At 39.5% G+C, this 19,180-nt stretch overlaps 2 protein-coding genes across 4 annotated transcripts; both read right to left on the bottom strand.

The window, feature by feature from the left end:
• Window positions 1-1,716: 1,716 nt before the first annotated feature.
• LOC308115157 (C-reactive protein-like) lies at window positions 1,717-7,275 on the bottom strand. Its single transcript, XM_080472534.1, has 6 exons — window positions 7,064-7,275; window positions 6,720-6,928; window positions 6,495-6,549; window positions 4,901-5,003; window positions 4,518-4,812; window positions 1,717-4,372 (listed from the first exon to the last, which is right to left on the bottom strand). Exons 3-6 carry the CDS (start codon window positions 6,547-6,549, stop codon window positions 4,154-4,156), a joined length of 672 nt encoding a protein of 223 aa, XP_080328660.1. The 5' UTR covers window positions 6,720-6,928; window positions 7,064-7,275; the 3' UTR covers window positions 1,717-4,153.
• A 3,586-nt stretch (window positions 7,276-10,861) lies between these two features.
• On the bottom strand, window positions 10,862-17,824 carry LOC308113999 (metalloreductase STEAP4-like). 3 transcript variants are annotated; one of them, XM_080470613.1, is made up of 11 exons: window positions 17,721-17,824; window positions 17,235-17,638; window positions 16,776-16,883; window positions 16,620-16,690; window positions 16,410-16,497; window positions 15,314-15,592; window positions 15,078-15,172; window positions 14,862-14,972; window positions 14,078-14,120; window positions 13,789-13,953; window positions 10,862-11,555 (listed from the first exon to the last, which is right to left on the bottom strand). In XM_080470613.1, exons 2-11 carry the CDS (start codon window positions 17,433-17,435, stop codon window positions 11,298-11,300), a joined length of 1,419 nt encoding a protein of 472 aa, XP_080326739.1. In that variant the 5' UTR covers window positions 17,436-17,638; window positions 17,721-17,824; the 3' UTR covers window positions 10,862-11,297. The 3 variants fall into 3 exon arrangements, with proteins under 3 accessions (XP_080326739.1, XP_080326740.1, XP_080326738.1); XM_080470614.1 differs by having other exon boundaries at window positions 17,235-17,341; window positions 17,424-17,733; XM_080470612.1 differs by having other exon boundaries at window positions 17,235-17,817.
• Window positions 17,825-19,180: the final 1,356 nt, after the last annotated feature.

The following is a 19,180-nucleotide window of genomic DNA, read 5'->3' as shown; positions in this document are numbered from 1 at the left end:
AGTTTTTTAATACACTTATATCAAAATCTATAGAGAAAAACACTAAACAAATTGACTCTCCTAATGTTTTCACGAGCTTCAATGCTAATGCGGTTTCACCATTAATAAGTGAGCTATCTTTCTCTACTTGCATTGTTTACATCTACAGTTCAGTTCCCTGTCTGTGTTGAAGCATTGATAATAGCTTCATTGATGAAATGAAACGTTAGTGTCTTATTTGCTATTTTTTTATACTTAGCAGTATTGAGCATATTTACTGTGGAGCCATTTTCTTAAGGACCAATATGTACAGTCAGTAGGAGGAATGTGTTGAGGAAGACATCATGTATTTATGAAAACTAATTATATATTGATATTGGTCTGTAAAAACCAAGTGTAGCGCTCATCGGTCCTCAATCCTATTTTTTTACAATTGCATTGTACGATGCACAAATGTATATGACACAAGACTGAACCCAACAGAATAGCAACAATAAGCTGTGCACCCTCAGTGTGAGGAGCAGCTGGGTAACCATGTGACCTAGTGTATATTGAACATCAGGAGATCTCAGCATGTTTAACACAAAAATTAATCAAATGAGGGAGCTGCATGGAAGGGAAAGGAGGAGAAGGGAGCAGCTGTCTTCATGATGGAGACTGGTTCTACAGTAGAGAATATGCAATGCCGTCTTTTGGGTGGGGTTTTTGTTGTTTTTTTTTCCTTTGCCGAGGGCAGATAATTTAGTTGGAGAGACATTCTATTACTTAGCATCTGACATTAGTATCTGGACACGTAATTCTCAAGTGCTCATGCACCATTGTACTGTATTATTTTTCTCCCATTATCAAAGAGCCGCTGTGAATGTTGACTATTTGCAGGTGCATTACAAATGTGTGTGTGTGTGGGCGTGTGGGTGTGTGCGTGTGCGTGAACACAATGATGTATAATTGGAATAAAGTATTTATTGCAGTAATGCTGTGAGAGGGAATTATGACGTACAAGAACAAGCAAGCGTAGATGCATTGTTTCCATCCATGTGTAATTTCACACCCTGGCACAAAAGTAATAAGGTTACGTGTGTCCAGCTATCACTAAGAAGATTTCATTCTGTATATGGACTGTGGGAAAAAGAAAGAGCACCTGAAATTGCAGGTGGGGATGCAAATTTCATGAAGAATGCCCAGTAACAGAGTATCAACCTGTGAAATGAGCAATTGGACGCCGACCAGTGCAAGAAAAATTTAATAGTTCATGACAAGCATGGAAAATTGTTTAACTGTGACGCATGTGAGTGTGTATGCACTGATGTTTAGATCATTATCACCCCTTAAAAAGATCGAAGATTCTTCTGAAAGCTCCTGTTCTAACAAGTCAAGTTGCCAGAGTAAATATTTCAAATCACTCAATATAGTGAGTAAAGTGTTTATCTGAAATCCTATTTATTATCTACAACACTTGTAGCTACAGGAAGTATTAGATACAGTACAAGTTTACAGACAAGCAGAAAAAAACCCAACATTTGATCAGACCTCAAATGTATACATATACAGAAACAATACCAAATAGAAAGCGATTGAAAAACAAAAAACAGGCATGGGAAAAAAAAAACCTGAATTTCAATAACAACAAGGTACTGCAGATGTTTCCAAATCTTTTTCTTGCAATTCCGAAACGAGAGATTTCATTTCATTTTTGTATCTGTCTGGTTTCACTTCTTCATTTAGGCACAGGGGCTAGGTTTAGGAAATGGTCATTTTATACAAATGATATCAAATCAACATGCAAAAAGCTTCTATGAAAGTAAGCCAATATGGTCAGTGGAGGTCAATGATACATTCCAGGAAATGTGGAGACAATCAAAATCTCACTGAGCAGACCACAGAGACTGAAATAAGTAATGACTTTACTGGAACTATAATTGTGGCAACTGTGTTATTTATTTCATAATAGTAGTCGCATATTGCATTGCTGTCGTTCCTGTAACGCATATGATGCAAGACACTGAGAGGATTGCAACTTATTTCCTATACCTCGCAACATCATTTTATTTGACTTGACAGAAATGTTGAGGAAATCATTTTTACAGAACATGGTTAGAAAAACATTTAGAACATGGAGAATCTTGATTTAAATGTTCATAGATAAGCCTCTCGGTAGTTGCAGTTAGCATTAAAACACTGAAAATAAATGCACTGAATTCAAATTAAATAAAATGTGGCTGTATTTTTTCAGAATAAATCCCTCCCCTGCACATGTTTGGCGAAAACAAATGTGGGTGTTATTATAATGCGTTACTCTTTTTTGCAGTCAATGTTTTTGCATTTGTATCTGTGCATGAACCCACTGTCTGTTTTTAAATTCCAGCATTTTGGTAATAATGCTGTGTGATGAATTCTAGCAGTTGACTTAAACAAACCAAATTGTGAGTCGTATTTCTGCGCTTTGCCTCCTGCATCACAAATGCTACAAGCTCGCAAAAAAAAAGATAAAAAGGAGATATGAGCATAGATGTTGAGGAAGAGACAAGCCCTCTGTGGGTCAGTCTGGTCTCATGAGCTTCATCCTTTCAAAAAGCTCCAGTCTGTTGCAACTTCAAGGGACACGAGAGAGGAAATTTAACTGTCTATGAAGACGGACCGCTAACATGACTACAGTACAAGACCCAATGTGGTCCTGCTTATTATGAAGTTTGGATATATGGGAGAGATTCGTTATTCTTCTGCTTGAGAGGCTGCAGAGAATGACCAGTGAGTGTGACCAGGGCCGTAGGCAGAGTTTCAGAAATACTGAGGTCCACCGCTCGTTATCCCAAGTAGTGACTGAAATGAAGACCAAAATGTGATTAAAATGTAACATTTAGAACAAGTGATTTCAATATATGTTGTGAATACGTGTGTTTGAATCCACTCATAAAGACATAGCATTGTTTTAACTATGTTTGATTACATACACGTTGGAAAAACACCGGTCTAGACCTCGGTGTCTACGGCCCTGAGTGTGACTTGTTATCAGGCAGCCAAACCCCCTGACTTTGCCCCTTGGACTTGTTTACCAGACCTTAGTGTAAATGTAATGCTGATTCAATTGTGATTTATTGTTATTTAATTTAAGGATAAACAGACAATCAGAGCAGATCCAAGACCAAAAAAAAAAAAAGTCTTTGTTGTCGATTCAACGATCATATTTGTTTCATCGTGTTAAATTAAATACGAGCAAACATGTTCATCACTAGTTTCTGGGATCGCTGCAGTCTTCCTCATCACGGAGTGTAAAGTCATAAGAGAGGGATGAGTTGTTTTACTGACTGAGAGACTGGCAGCATCTGTCAGCATAGAATGACTGGAATGAACAATCAAAGGTCCGTGTGGGAGTGCGAGTGTGAGTTATCATCAAAGCACTGGGGAGAGTGATGAAACATGGAGAAACTTAAACCGTGTGCTAATATCTTAAGTGTGGGTATACACGGGTGCAACAACAGAGCCATCTAATTGAAGATATTGTTTTCATTCATGTCAAAATTAAAACGTCACTGTCAAAAAACAAGGGAGAGATAATTGTGAATATGTTTATAATTTTTTTTAAAGCCAGCATGAAGTTATAACTGTAGTTTTTTTTTCTTCTTTTTCCAGTTGAAGAAAAACAAAACAAGTACACAGCTTTGTTAATAAGGTGGTATAAACTTTTGAAGGTCATCGGCTAGAAAACCGCTTCCTGTCGTGGCATTTATGCTCTGTGCCCTTGAAGTCTTCCCTGTACCAGCAGTGAACTATTTCCATGGAAATAATTATTTGGGAAAAAGAGGGTTGATAATGAAAAGTAGCTTACATAAAAAAAAAGAAAAGAAAACCTCTTGTCTACGATGCTACTTGTTTTAATCAACTTTTTGACACATATGATTCACAGCCGATTCCAGTTTACACGGTCGTAGTGATGTGAAAGCCCAGTACATTATGTAGTTCTAAAGAAACCCAAATTAAAGTTTATGATTTTTATAGAGTGAAAAATGTTGGCAAATAGAGTAAATACCAAAAAAAAAAAAAAAAAGACCCACACCAAAATTCCATCCTTAGATAAGCAGGGAATAAACATAATTTACTGACAGTGATAACTTATCCTCAGTGGAAACCCAAAGAATTGAAAACACAATGAGATTTTCCAAGACACTGACGGTTATTAGTAACATAGTGTGGTTTTTTCTTCCACTAGCACTTTGTCTATGATCGTGTGGTCCAGCGCCCTCCAGTTCAGCGCATTGCCTGGAGTGTAGTTGAGGTCATCAGCGTATCTCTGAATCTCACAGGAAGAAAGCACGTAGTCCCACATGTTGATGTCTGACATCATCCCAACGAAAGCCTGTTTGCTGTCAAAGCCTCCGCCGTGAGAATCCTGCTCCTGTGGGGGAACGTAGAGGGACACAAAACAGTTTGTACATCGATCTTGAAGCTATCACACCTTAGAGACAATTAAACAAAAACTTTTGTATCAGCAGGAACTAGTGACAGACAATTGATTACGGTGCGAGGCAATGAAACCATACCTGTCCAACAACGATTACAGTATTCCCACTAATGTGTGTGGTGGGGCCAGATTTGCGAATGGAAGGGTTTCCATCAAACCACAACTGCACCAGTCCAGTCGCTGAGCTCCACGTGGTACAGATGGAGTGCCACATGTTTGGCTTGTAATCAAACCCTCTGAACTCAGACTTCTGATCCATGATGTGAGCCTCCATCTCCTTATTTGCTTCATCCCAGAATATCAGGAAGCCATTTGCCGTCTGGCTCGTGGCCAGTGAAAACAGGACGTGGTCTCTTTTGAGGTCCGTGAACGATCTGCGGGTATGACATGTTGACTTGGTGTGACATAGGTGACAGTCAAATTTACGTGAGCTGGTCGTGTTTCAACATTGCGTTAGGCTACCTGTGGCAGACAGTCACAGCACTGAATTCCTGCTTGGTTGTAGTCAGCTTCACACGGGCTCTGTTGTTTTGCACCGGGAATGTGAACATTTTACCTGAAAGATCTGAAAAAGAATAAAAAGTTTTTTATTCAAATTACTTGAATTATTAGAATTACAATTAGTTAGATTAACTAGATTATATTTATAATATATTTGTCATTAATTAGAATTAGGATGTGACAAACAGTGATGCTGGTAACGCGTTACTAGTAGTGGTCTCATATGACCACTTTTAGACCACTTTTTGAGTAATCTAACGCTTTACAATTTCCAAACCAGTAATCAGATTATAGTTACTTCTCAAAGTCACTTTGTGTTATTACTGTAGGGATGATTATCTTGTCTGCAAAGCCGCTTTATTATCAAACAGAACGGGTCGCTCCTTCTCGCTAATCAAAACGGACACAGACACCCAGTGCATGCAGTCTGACTTGACCCGCCCCCTTCTCCACTCTCAGCCAATCACAGACCAACTCGCTCTAATGGTGCGTTCAGGTGACACGAAAGAATTGGAACCAAGAAAAGTCACCACTAAACCATATCATTGCATCAATAACACAACTGCAGAGATGTTGAAATATTTGTGTATTTTTTTTCTTTTTCAAACAATCAATCAATCAATCAATCAATCAATGAAAGACTTTATTTGTCCCCGAGGGAGGTAATTAAAACGTTGCATAGTGCAGATAGTGCAAATATATAAATATATAAATAATGCAACAACAAACTACAACTACATCCCCGGGTAAATAAATACCAGTAATAGAAAAGATCTGATCATAAAACCGTGATTTAGATTTACAACAAAGAATGTAGGTGAAACGTCAAATTATGCATCAGCAGGGGGGGAAGCCGGGCAGTGACCAGTACAGAGTGGCAAAACCAGTTTTTCTTTGTATTTTGAGACGGTGGTGGGGTGTTGGCAGCTGTTAAAAGTAACACAAAAGTTACTTGTAATCTAACTTAGTTACTTTTAAAAACAAGTAATCGTGAAAGTAACTAGATTACTTTTTAAAGGAGTAACTAGTAGTCAGTAATCAGATTACTTTTTTTCAAGGTAACTGTAGCAACACTGATGACAAGTCAGTAAGTCAGTGAAACAGTTGTTTTTGCACTATAGCTAAAAGGTTTTCAATATGTAGGAGGGTGATTTTACCTCTCAGATATTGTGCTGGGAAAAGGTCTCTGTTTGTTTATGCTGAAAATTTAAATATGTCATTCAATATTTAAATTTGTATTTAAATCGCATTTATTCTAAAATAGATGGAGAAAAAAAAATAACAAACACAAGTATAAATGTCTAAAAGTGATTTCAACATCTAGAAATACTCTTGCTTGTGTAGCCACTTCACTTATGAAGAAAAATAAACTGAAGATACAAAAATGTCACCAGAAATAAAGACATTCTGATTACCCCTCTCACTGGTTTGATTGTTGCTTTTCACAGTGTTAATATTCAAAAATGTTTAATAAAATATGACAATGTGTTTAGTTGATTAATTTTTAAAAGATATTCCTGACTATGACTGCGGGTGAGTTAAAACACGCACATACCTTCAACACTTGCAGCTCTTGCTGCCAGCATAGCCAGAACAATGAGCAGCTTCATCTGTTAGAAAAAGGGAAATCACGGCAAGTAAGATTTTATCAGACAAATTTCACAGTGTTGGGTTGCTGCTCATACACACAGTTGAAAAGCGGAAGAGATCAACTAGATCTGAGTAGCATTGATAATGAAAATAAGCTTGTAATCTAGTAATCAAATTAAAATGTCCTCACCTTGACATCCAAGTCAGGACTGTGTGTGCAGGGCTGAGTTGTTGGGTGGTTTTATGTAGTCACTCCTTTTCAAGTTATGCGCGTGTGTGTGTGTCTCTGTGGTTCCTTCCTTCAACTGGTTCTTCTTCTTTTTTTTTTTTGTTGCAACACACGCAGCCTTTACATGCACTATATGTTGATGAATCAACAAAATCCACTAAGATTCAAACCTTATTTTGAAAAAAAAAAAAAAAAAAAGAGAAATTCTACATTACTTATGCCTCAATACCACAATGAGTGAACTGTCCATGAATAGTCATCTAAATCTATACATAAAAATACAAAAGAATATAACTCATTTATACCATGCAAGCAGGTGTAGGTCAGAAACTGTGGCTCAGTCCAGTTTGGATGACCACGTTTATAAAAGATCTGTTGATGCCATCAGATGTCACACTTGTCCTCATTTATGCTTTGTTTTCCATCTTCTGCTCTCTATGTGTCTTGTATCATTTCCTCTTTAATTTTGCAATCTTCGTATTATGATGTCTATCTTCACTTCTCCCCTGTTTTCACTGCGGCTCTGCTCACTCACAGTTGGTTTAATATCAAGGTGTCACAAGTCTTTTTGTGTTTCCTTGTCCTTGTTTATGAAGGAGAGACCTTTTCTATCTACTGGACACCCTTAAGCCACCTTAAGTTTAAGCCTTAAGTTTTGTTTAAAAGATTTTCTATGCTGATCTCCATTTTCTCAGTTTGACTCTACTCTCAAGCTTCTCTGTTAGATCAGTTATTCATGGTTTTAGATCCCATGACCCATATTTTGGGCTCATATTGTGATGACTTCGTGTAAAATATAACAATAGAATTAAGGCAAAAGTTGGTCACAGGAGCCGAAGCTTCAGTGAGCTCTTTATTTCTTTTGATTCTCGTTAATAAAAACTGTTGGAGAGCTGCAGAGCTGTCTCTCTGTCCGACTCCTCCAGCCGACTGTCGGGTTTAACTCTGTAGCTCTGCTACAATTTCACAATACTCCTGTTTACTGGAGAAGTAGCTCATTGACTGAATAACTCAGTCCTCCTGACAGCAGCACAAATTATGTCTGACCATAAACAACATTACTATCAGCTTGAATCCACTGGACAAGAGAAGACTGGCTTGCTGTCGATTTCATGTTTTAGTTGATCTATTTTGTTGCAACTTCTCATTATCATTAGTTCAAAGATTTCACAAGAAGTGATGATAACATATAGAATTTACAGCATCTAGTTCAGTCACCCCTTCCCCTCCTTTTGTTCTCCGTCTTCTTTCTTATCCTCTTGCAACAGCTCAGCTATCTTGTTTATTGGGTTGAGTCCCTTGCAACCTTTTATTTATTAAAGTACTCCTGAGAGAACTCCTGGTACCGTGTCTCTGTCCGCACCTGAGTCTCTGAGTGTGAATCGTGACAGCTGAGCCTCCTCTCCAAGATCTAAAACAGTTGAAATTGGGATGGCATAGACTTTGAACATGCAAAATCGAACACAGGTTGTGCTCCTTTACATCTCTTTGCATGGATCAAATTTTTGATCTCAAATTCTATTTTTTTGTTTCCTGTGAAAAGCATTGTTTCTATGAAAAAGGTGGAATAAACATCTCATGTTTGACATCAGTTGATGATTGCATTTTAATTTGTAGATGATGATGTTATCACAGGAGCTTTCTCCAGAGTCTACTAACATATGTTTGTGCGTCACAGATAACGATGTAAACCCAACAGTGACAGGAATCACTCTGAGGGTTGTTTTGTTTCTCACAGTCAAAAATTTAAAAGGTTAAAAACTGAGGGTCACAAAAAAAAAAAAAAAAGAAGAAAAGACTTAAACTCATTTAATGCTGGAAATTTGAAGGCATGGCATGTCTGACATCAAACACACTCGCAGCCTCTGAGCCCGGAGCAGCATGTTGTAGGTTTGATGTGAGGATGTTCCTGTTTTGACCCTCGGGGTGCGATTGCTCACCTGGGTGGAAGATGAACCGTTTTGGCTTATGGAGAGCTGACTGGAGTGTGGATCACTAAAGTGATGCAACACTCTCTTATGAGGCTGCTGGTGATAGTGTGTGGTACACTGACCTTCTGGCTGCAGGTTCGATGAGGTCGTTCAGATTTCATTTCACTCGCGGAAGATGCCACTGTGGCAGAATAACGGGCTTTTTAGTGGAGGAAATGTGTGTGCAAGGTAATATCATGTGTATAAGATGTGTTGCTAAATCAAAGTCATGCAACGGAGCATTCAATACAGCTGGAAGAATGGAAAGGCACCACACATTTTTATAATGAACACATCAGAGGTCACATTATAGTCTCAGACAGATGTGACAAGTGAGAATTTGCACTTTATTGAGCTACACTAAAATTGCCAGGTATCAATACTTTAAATCATAATAAAATAACTTACCAGATATTCCAGATTTTGTTTTGCAAATTTTAGGGAATGGCAAAATTGTCTATCTATCTATCTATCTATCTATCTATCTATCTATCTATCTATCTATCTATCTATCTATCTATCTATCTATCTCATACAATGTGAGGCCACTAGATGTCACTGTATGACAACAGAATGCTGTGATGGTACCACTAAAAAAAAAAACATGAATAACATGTTTGACTGACAGCGAAACCAACAAAAACAAAAAGTGACACAGTCAAACATAAAATAATCTTCATTTAGCAGAGGAAATGTTTTGAAGAAAACAAAAAAACTAATCGTGCATTTGTGTGTGCGAAAAGAAAAATAAACGCGTCTTCAACACCAGTGGATCATATGTTTTTTAGCTCTTCATGACAGACGCAACTAAAACTCAGATGTGTCTTATAATCTGCAAAATGCGATAATGCCTGACTCAATGCTATGATACAACTTGAATCGTGATCTCTGTCATTGGTGATTAAGCTTCTGAAGAATGTTCAGTATGCCTTACAAATGTATTCTGTATCAACACAGCTAAAATTGTAAAATCTAGAATCACTTATTCACTTTTTAAAAGCAGAGTGGCCATGAGGTTGGGGAGTAATTTTTCAAAGGTTTGCAGGTTTGAATCCCACCACCAACAGGCTGTCACTGTGTGACCCTGAGCAAGGTATTTATCCTCCTGCAACCATTTTCTTTGATTGATTAAATATTATGTGTACACAATTTATTAATCCACGCCTTTCATCAGTGTATACTTATTGCCTATTAATCTCTGTTCACAGACGACGCACGCAGAAATACCTTTTGCTAATGCATGACCCCCGGAGGCCTCCGTAGTTACCAAAAAATCATTCTCAAAAATACATCAAACAATTTTATGCATTTAAGTCACATCTAAGCGTCTTCCTGTATCTCTACCTAATTAGGCCTCAAGGCAAATCAGTCCTCCCAAAGTTTCATTTCTGACACTCTAATCTTGACTTAAAAGGATTTACATCGCACAATACTGAGCATATTTTGCTGATTACTATGGATTTTCATTTCTCCAGGTACCTTGATTTTCTCCAGCAGTTAAATAAAACAAAGCACATAAATTAGCCTAATTGGTGACCCGAGCTCAGCTGAAGGTGTAAATCTGATGAGATGGCTGTTGAATTTGGTCCTATTTTTGTGAATGATGGTAATTTAGTAAACCATAGACTAAGTTTTCTTCTCTTTCTTTCTTGTTATTCGTGGAAATTAAGACATGCTTGTTGGTTTATTGAATTTTATTAGAGAGATGTTTTAAGTGTCTGTAAATGTTACCAGTTGAGTTGTATGAGATTAATGTTTTCTTTACTCCGCTCACGAAATGACTTGCTCATGAAATGACTCGCTGCAGCAGAACATTAAGAGTCTCTCTGGGCATCTGCACTGTCACGACTAAATATTGTATCCTCTCTGCATAGCCCTGTGATGGAGGAGACTTCACAGTCCTCTCGGCACTGATGTGTTGAGATCCACTAGCGACTGGGGAGAAGCCTTGTGCTCAGTGTAAATGTTTCCTGGAGAACAGAATCAAATCAGCCGGAGGCATGAACCCCAGAGAGGGATCAGACTGAGACGATGAGACAGAGCACACTGGATTCACCGGGGAAAAAGTTTGACTGAGCCGCGGAATAGAATTAAATAAGCGAGGAGAAAAGAGACACATGACAATGTTCAGACTCCTGACAGTGAAGTTTTAAAGAGCATTTTGCAGCTGTTACATACGGTACAGGGGCATTAATAATGAAGAACATCATTGAAACAGTGACAGCATATCCCAAAATAGAAATTTATAAAATAGGAAAAGTAGAAATGTCAAATAAACTACATGAACATACAAGCCATACAAATTATGAAAAGAGGAAAAAAAACTGTTGGTCAAATTGTTGCCATTAATGTTAATGAGTTTGAGAACAGAGTTGGATTTTCTAACAATATTTTCATCAACATTGGTGTCATTCAAGAAAATCCAATAAAGCCGTTTTAAACTCTTGTACTCTTATTGTGATTATGTCCAGTCCTGTAGTCCTGGATAATATATCTCTCTACTCTAGCATGTTTGGTAAATTCATTGTGTCCTTTGACACTTAGCATTGGAATTCCCTCTGTAAAGATCCTATGTTAGCAGAGACTTCTTGCTGCAGTCCTCAGGATCAGTTCGCTCCCAGCCCTGTCGAATCCGGGTGAGGGTGTGGTCCACACACGGCAGGAGGAGCAACAGCCTGAGCACCAGGACGACAGTCGGCACGATGAGCGAAAGCATGTATCCTGGTGGAGTGTTCCACTTGTAGGTACTGGGGTTAAGGAACCTGCTCCAGCCATACAAGTAGGTGTGCAAAGTGCAGAGCAACAATGTCAGGTAGCCCAGCTTCGACTGAAAAAGAGAGAGAGAAAATAAAAGGTAAAGCTCATTTGCTTGTGTAAATACTTTTTAAAAGACTAAATGAAATGGAATTTGTTTGAATTTTTTCTTTGGAGTACATACAGAGGCATTCTTGCCATCTGGAGAGCCGAGACATTATCTGGTCTAATCGACAACACGGCGGGGTTACCACACAATTACACAAACTGTGAAATGCAAGGTATAACTGAGAGACGCTATATACAAGTGTTAATGTGACATGATGAGCATAATTGTAGTGTTGAAAAACCAGTGACAATTATCACTCCAAATGCTGAATGGAAACCACCTCTCAGCCTCTCTAAGGTGCATATTGATGAGGAGAATGTATAGATTCAGTGGTTGTCCATTATGCATCTACGTATCTTCTATACTCGCATGTAAAAGCTGAGCAGTCCACCACTGTGGCCAATTTAGAAACGCAAACAGTCTCACACACACCTGCGTTCACACCAACTGGTAATAAAGAGCCATCATTTAAACACACATTTTTGTCCTGTGTGGGAGGAAACCAGAGTATTCAAGGAGAGCATGTGAACACACACAATAAAAAAAAAAGATTGGATTGTTACTGTTAATGGCACTTTTGTTGCATTTATCGAGAAGCATGATTATTATTTATGTCTTTTCAGTGTCAGAAATTAAAAGGTAAAACTAAATATTAAAATTTCCCTTACATACCAGGCTTTAAGAGCTGATGTGAGCCTGCAGTATTGCAGACATGCTTTTAGTTCTTTTTAACTTATTTCAGATTAAATAATGAACAACTGCAATCATCGAGTGACTTATACCAGAGAAACTTGTGACCTGTGCATGAAGACAATCACACTCATCTCCTTTTAAAATGTCCATACACATAAAGTACAATACGTACGCATGCATGCGTACACGTCGAGAGACAAGAACGAAACCTCAATAACAGCCGGGATGTAGCCCAGGATAATGTATGCCCCCAAATTATACGTGATGAATAACTTAACATTTAAAGTTCTGCTCTAATTTGGGCTGGAATGGAGGGGAGGGGCAGAATGAGAAAATGAGCCTGACATGACCTAGTTACATTTATGAATGAGGTTGTTCACTGAAGTGAGGCCGATTTCATTTCCAATTGGTCAAAATGAGGAAAAAAAAAAAAAAAAAAGTAAATAAATATGTCTGCTCAAGTGAAAACAATCCTACAATAGAACGGGGAAAAATAAACTTTAGACTTTCAATGGATTACTTCCAATCAGAAGCTGAAAACAGCTGTCTGGCCCATGCAACTGATTTCCTTCTCGGCTCGAGCACAAACCTATATTCATCAGTCAGACGTTGGGCTAATGAATAGAATGTGAAGATCAAACCAAAGTGTTGTTGTTGTTTTTTATCACTCCACAAATGTCCACTTTACCTCTCTGCAAGACTCTGCTGTAACTGATCCTCGGCAGCCTTGAGCATAAACAGGGATAATAGTGGAATTTCATACAGCACTTTGAAAAACCTCCAGCAGACATGTTTTAGGAGGATACTACTTAAGCCAATTTAACACTGTGAACATCCCTGTATTAAATGAATCATCAATCTGGTTGTCTTCAGCAGCTTTGCAAGGTCATGGTGTCATGGTGAGATTAACAGTTTCCCCAAATTAAAACTCCCTGTGAACAAGTTTGTATGAAATTTTTTTTAATAAATGTTTTATAAAATGTTGCAAAAATGGCTGCAAAATATTCAGCGCTGCCCTTTCTTACAGTCACGGTTGTTTGTGTGTAAAACGAGAGCCATGTTAGTTAGTTACTGAAGGCTTTCAAGCCTCTGTTTTGTTATCATTGTGTTAAAGTGAGCGTAACATTTACCTAAAATTATGTACCACATTTTTGGGTTTACAGGGGAAAAAAGTCGTTAAATGCAGAACTAACAGTTTCTGCCATTTAATAATTCCCATTAAACACATGTGGGCTCGGAGTAAAACATTTGCTCAGGCAAATATCCGTTACAGAGACTGCTTGGGACACTGCTGGAAAATTCCACTCTCTCATTCCTGCACTGGTGGATTGTGATGTTTATTCATTTAAACAGGATGTAGAGATTGAGCCAAATGTGGATGGGCTGCGCAGTTAAAGTCGAGTTCTGTGTCCATAATGTGCCAGGGTGAGTATTTGCGCACAATGAAGATGACACCGCAGATAACCTGATTTCATATGAACCAGACACACATGGCAGTATCCACCTGAATGAAGCTGAACTCTCTCCAACTGAGAGCGTTGCTGACAGAGGGGAGAGAGGTTATTCCCAGCAGAAGATAGAGGCCAAATCCCAGAATCCCCACAGAGTAGTACGAGTCAGTACGCCAAGCTATGGTGGTGTCAAGCTCTGATGTTCGGTTCTCCTTGATCTTAAAGAGACAGTCAACAAACAAAAAAAAGCGATGTGTGTGTTAAGTGTTTAAATACTTATTTACGAAATGTATTGCTAATATCAGAAACCGGTAAAAAAATAAAGTCCTATAGTTGACTTACCTGTGAGATTGTACTTGCCGCAATCCTGTATCTCACATAATATCTGAGGACAAAGATAGCAAAGACATTTAGAAGTAAATCCTCACTAAATCGGCTAATCTGTAGTTTGTCATCATAACTTCTTGTGTTTTGCAATCTAGCTGCAGTTGTTTTAAGGCCTGAGCTTTAAATCCTACCTACTCAAGGTTTAGGTTACCCTTCTGTGTGTCTCTAAAATTAAGTGGCACACAAAAGTCTTCCATGACAATTGAACAACCGCTAATCCACTGAGGATGACTGATTTCATTTTATTATGCCTTTTAATAACCTTTATAGGTGCTACAGTCGCCAGGTTATTCAGTGTATTTAACTGAGAGTGATGCTGTGTAATACAACAGCCCTGCAACCTCATGAGGGAGGCAGAGTAAATTCCCGTAATACTTCCTGGCATTAACACATTTTCTTTCACCAGCAGTCCAAATGAACATAAAGTTGAAACAATGCCTCTCTAAAACAATTTTAGCACGGCGTAACTATCAACACTTCCATTTATCGTGTGGGTGTGTACATGTTTACTGAAAGTAAGGCAAGTGATCAGCCAAGGACAGAGCCAAAGAAAGAAACAACAATTAATCCCAGTAGGCTTAATTAACAGGACATACCTCAGTACGTAAGTATTGTCTCATTGCATCATCGGTTTAGATATTTTCTTGGATGTAGGCAGGACTAATGTATTTTGTTTTAAAGACCATTACGCTAATTAGAATTAAGAAAGACTTTTTTTAAATGACAAACCGAGACTCACCGTAGAGGAATTAGGAGGGTGTACAGTACATGCAGGGAAGCGAGGGCGAGCGCTACTAGTCCGAGCTGTTTCCTGCACAGCATCCAGCGATCCAACCAGTCAGGGAAACGCCTGAAACGACATACATTTGGCTTGTACAACAAAGCATTTTAAATGTGTTGGTTATTGTACACCTTCGTGCATGCACTGAACACCCATCATAATTTGAGCCCTGACTTGTATTTGGTTCCCCTGTAGAGCTGCAGGAAGGCAGCGATGACTCCAGGGAGGTAACAAAGGGACAGCATAATGAGAGACACTATTGGAAACACCTAAAAGATGGAGGATAAGAGCAGAGGGGCTTATCGTGAGAATAATTTGCACAAGATTCAGGAATTCCTATACTACATGCCCAGAGGCAGCGTGTTTCAAAGAGTCACATGATAATTTAGAAGAACGTAAACAGTATTCACCTTGTTGGCCAGGGACACCATGATTCTGAAGGAGTTGTCTTTTTTCTGCTCGACATATGCATAGATGATATCTCTAATGAGAAGGTAGAAGAAGAAGAAGGCGGTGAGGCCTATGGCCAGGCGCAAGGGTATCCTCCACTCTGGGAACAGCTGCAGGGGAAAGTCCTCCAGCTCTTTGGCTGCAGACAGAGACCCCCTGTCCAGAACAGTGAACCCCAGTTTGGTCGCCGTCTCTTCCACCATCTGCTTTGCCTCTGCACTGTTCCCACACAGGTACACCTGGAGCACAATGATATTCACTGTTTTCTTTAAAGCACCACAGATAGTTCGTGTGAGAGGTATATGTCTCAATTTCCTCATAATTATGCATTTGCAAATATAGTCATAAAAGGATGGTTTGACTCTAGAGATCTGAACATGAAAGATGCTGTGTAAATGCTAAACAGGCATCTACTAAAACAATGGTGAGTCAACACACGTGTGATTTGCTGCAAATGCAACATCCAGCAAAATATACACACGCAACCTCAAAACACACACACACACGCGCACATGCAGGCATTCCCCAGTGTGGTTTTTCCTGTCCTTTGGGACAGCACGGCCAGATCAAAATGAAACTGAAAAACTCACATATGCTGCAGCTTTGCAGTACAGAGCTGGAGAGTAAAACATGTGAGGGGAAGCTTAGATCTAGCAAGACTGTCGAGTTAATTGATTCCCGGATACATCAGAGACAACATTCACAGCAAAGACATAAGGCTGACTTCTTGGATTTGACTTCTTTTACTTGGATTTGGTTTGATCGCAGCTTCAAAATGAGTTAGTAATATAATTTGGAGTGAAATGCTTTCCTTTTTGGAAGAGACTATTACTTTTTTAACTTGTTGGTCAGCACCCACTATGTGAGCACATCAGAGAGCTGTCAAATGCTGGTCCTGCGGTGGAACAAAAATCTGACAAACAGCGTGTTTAAATCCAGAATGAGATTTGTCAGCATGAGGGGAAAATACATTCGTAAATAGCAAAAGAATGAACCTCAAAGTTAATCCTCCCTTTTTTTTTTCAGCCAAGAGACTTTGACAGGCATTTTCAGTACCTGTCTATTGGCATCTGAAGGTCCATTCTGAAGCGTCCAGGCAGACAAAGTGTTAAAAGCTTTCACCACATGAGCTCCTGGGACAAGCCTGGACAGGAAACAACAAAGTTGTACTTAACATGCTGCCAATTGTTGCTGATTCTGACCACATGGTCTATGACATGTACCAACAGCTTAGATTATTACATTACTGCCTTCCATTGAACTTACCTTTGCAGATACTCAGCGTTAGCCTCTGGATATAGATTCTTTCTGAGGTTGTTGCTGACGTCTACTAGCACCTTTGGATCAATGAAATCAGTGGAATGGATGAAAAGTTATAAATGAACCAACTGACAAAGATATTTTGACTGTGCATCATGGTACCTTTCCCTTTAACTGGGGTACAAGTGTTTCTAGGAAGCCGTAGTTTTCTCTGTGGATACAAACAAACACCAGATTGGCAGACTGGGCTGCTACTCCGTGGCTCATCACCTGTACAACACACACACATACACAGCACTAGTGTCATGCACTACCAATATACATTGGAATATATTCACTGATAAACGAGTTAGATACATGTTGTGAGGCACTACTTTAGTTGTTGCATTTAAGATAAAGCCAGAGTACAGAATTTATGATACAAAAAAGGCACAACAACATTCAAATGATCAAGTTCAGCAAGTCATAGTCACACTTTCACTGCTATCATACAGCTATTTGAGTTTTGGGAACATCCATCAAAGCACATGATGAAAAATATCAGCAATTACAACAGCAATCTTAAAACCACCACCAAAATAAGCTCTGCTCCCATGTTTGTGAGGACATCATACTGTGTACCTGAGTTCCCGGAGGCAAAGGGCCACAGCTGTGAGGTCTGCGGCTGCCGTACAACACCCTGTAGCCAGACTGGAGCAGACGCTGGCCCAGAGAGATCCCTAAGTCCCCTGTACCAAAGATACACAGCGGCGTCTGCTCAGGGGCAGCTGCCATGTTCAGAGGACACAGTGACACGATCTCTGGGTTCACCTCCTGTGACATGCTGCTCAGTCTGTCAGCCGTCACGGCCACAGCCTGACACAATCTGTGAGAATATCTCCTGTGGTTTTTCAGAACAAAACACTCCACCGGGTCTTCTGTCAGTGCTTGACAGCTGTGTTGAGAGAGAGCCAAGTAATCTGGCTGGATTTGAGATCGGTCTAATGAAAAGGCTTTCTTCAAATTAGCAGTTCTTCTAAATGCCCCTGGAAAAAAGAAAAGAAAAGGTATAAGTAGGTCCACTATTCGGAATTCAAGCTCACATGACCGCACTTCTTAACTTGTCACCTTATAGAGTGACAGAGATCTCCGCCTGGAGTCTGTTTTTCTATCAGCTCATCCCCTCCCATTTTGGGACGGGCTCAGATTGAAGCCCGTCTGGACTGGGAAACTCCATGGCAAAAGGTTGTATGTGTGGGTGTGAGGGGGTGGGGGGGGGGGGGGGGGGGTTGGGGGGGGTGGGGGGGGGTTCAGTGAGTGAGTCTGTATTTCTCAGAAATGGGTCTCAATGGGTCTGCCTGTCTATGTATAGTTATTTGTTTTTGGCAAGGCAAATACCACAAAAAAAAAAATCACAGTGTGACCTTCTTCTGGGAAACCTGTTGATAATCCGTTGCAAGTTATGCAACATTGGGAAGTTAAGTTGTTTTATATTCCTGCCAAAACATTGCGGTTTTTCTGGTTTTTCCTAATCGCTGGCACACTGGTGAGTAAGTGAAAGGCTGAAAAAAGAAAGGAAATGCATTTGTAAAAGAGTACGAGTCACATTTTGTCAGCCTCTCAAGGACGGAGTCTTTATCACACATTTAGGCACTTACACAAAAACCAAAGTCCAAAGCATGAGCGTCGTGCTTTAAACCTTTTTGTAAATGAACTGCTTAGTAAATTTTCAACTACAAGACTTTATGACAATTAACTTATCGCAGTTGCATAGCCGCCCCATTGAGCTTTCTACAAACAAACTCTCTGCACCGATTCAAGGTCACAGTCAGCAAACATATGTGCAGGAATGCTCCCATCCCCCTTCTCGCGCTGTCTTCACATTCACCAGTTAATAGCATAATAACTCTAATATTAATGCAATGAAAAACAGCACACATTTTGTATAAGCAGGTTATTTGTGGTGAACTTGCAGTGAAAGAACCCAAACCTTATAGTCAGCCGCTGATGAGGTGGTCAGTGGAGGCACTCACTGAATCGAGGAGTTTTTCAGACAAACCTAGCAATTAGAGTCTAATCTTCTCTCTTGTGCTGCCCCTATGAGTAATTAATGTTCTTAGTTTTGTAACTGAAGTTGGCCTCTGAGGGCAGGCTTTTTCTATTTTCCCAGCGGTCAAGAATAGTGCCGTTAAGGGCTGAGGTGAACCACAGGCCTAGTGACCTGTCCTAAACTATAATTACTCCCACCGCTCTGCTGCTTCTGTAAGTCACCCGTATGTGTTTGTGCAAGCATGTTGTCCACATGTGATGTACGCACACACACAAACACACACAGACACACAGGATAATGTAATGAACTTCGTTGCTGATCTGGTTTCTCGAGCAGTAATTAGCCTGAGACCGAAGCCAAATTAATCTTCTGCTGCTTGGAAAACAATTACTCACTTACTCTTCATCCCACAAGATGATAAAGTCTTAAAGATGTATGGCGCTCATGAGGAGTGCTCAGTTGTAATAAACACACCAAAAAAATAACTAGACATTTAGCATCAGTCGATAAACAAAAGAATGCCTGATGGGAAGAGTCA

This window comes from Lipophrys pholis (genome assembly GCF_963383615.2).
Source record: "Lipophrys pholis genome assembly, chromosome: 9".
NCBI lineage: Eukaryota > Metazoa > Chordata > Actinopteri > Blenniiformes > Blenniidae > Lipophrys > Lipophrys pholis.
This window is presented reverse-complemented; position numbering and strand designations above follow the sequence as displayed.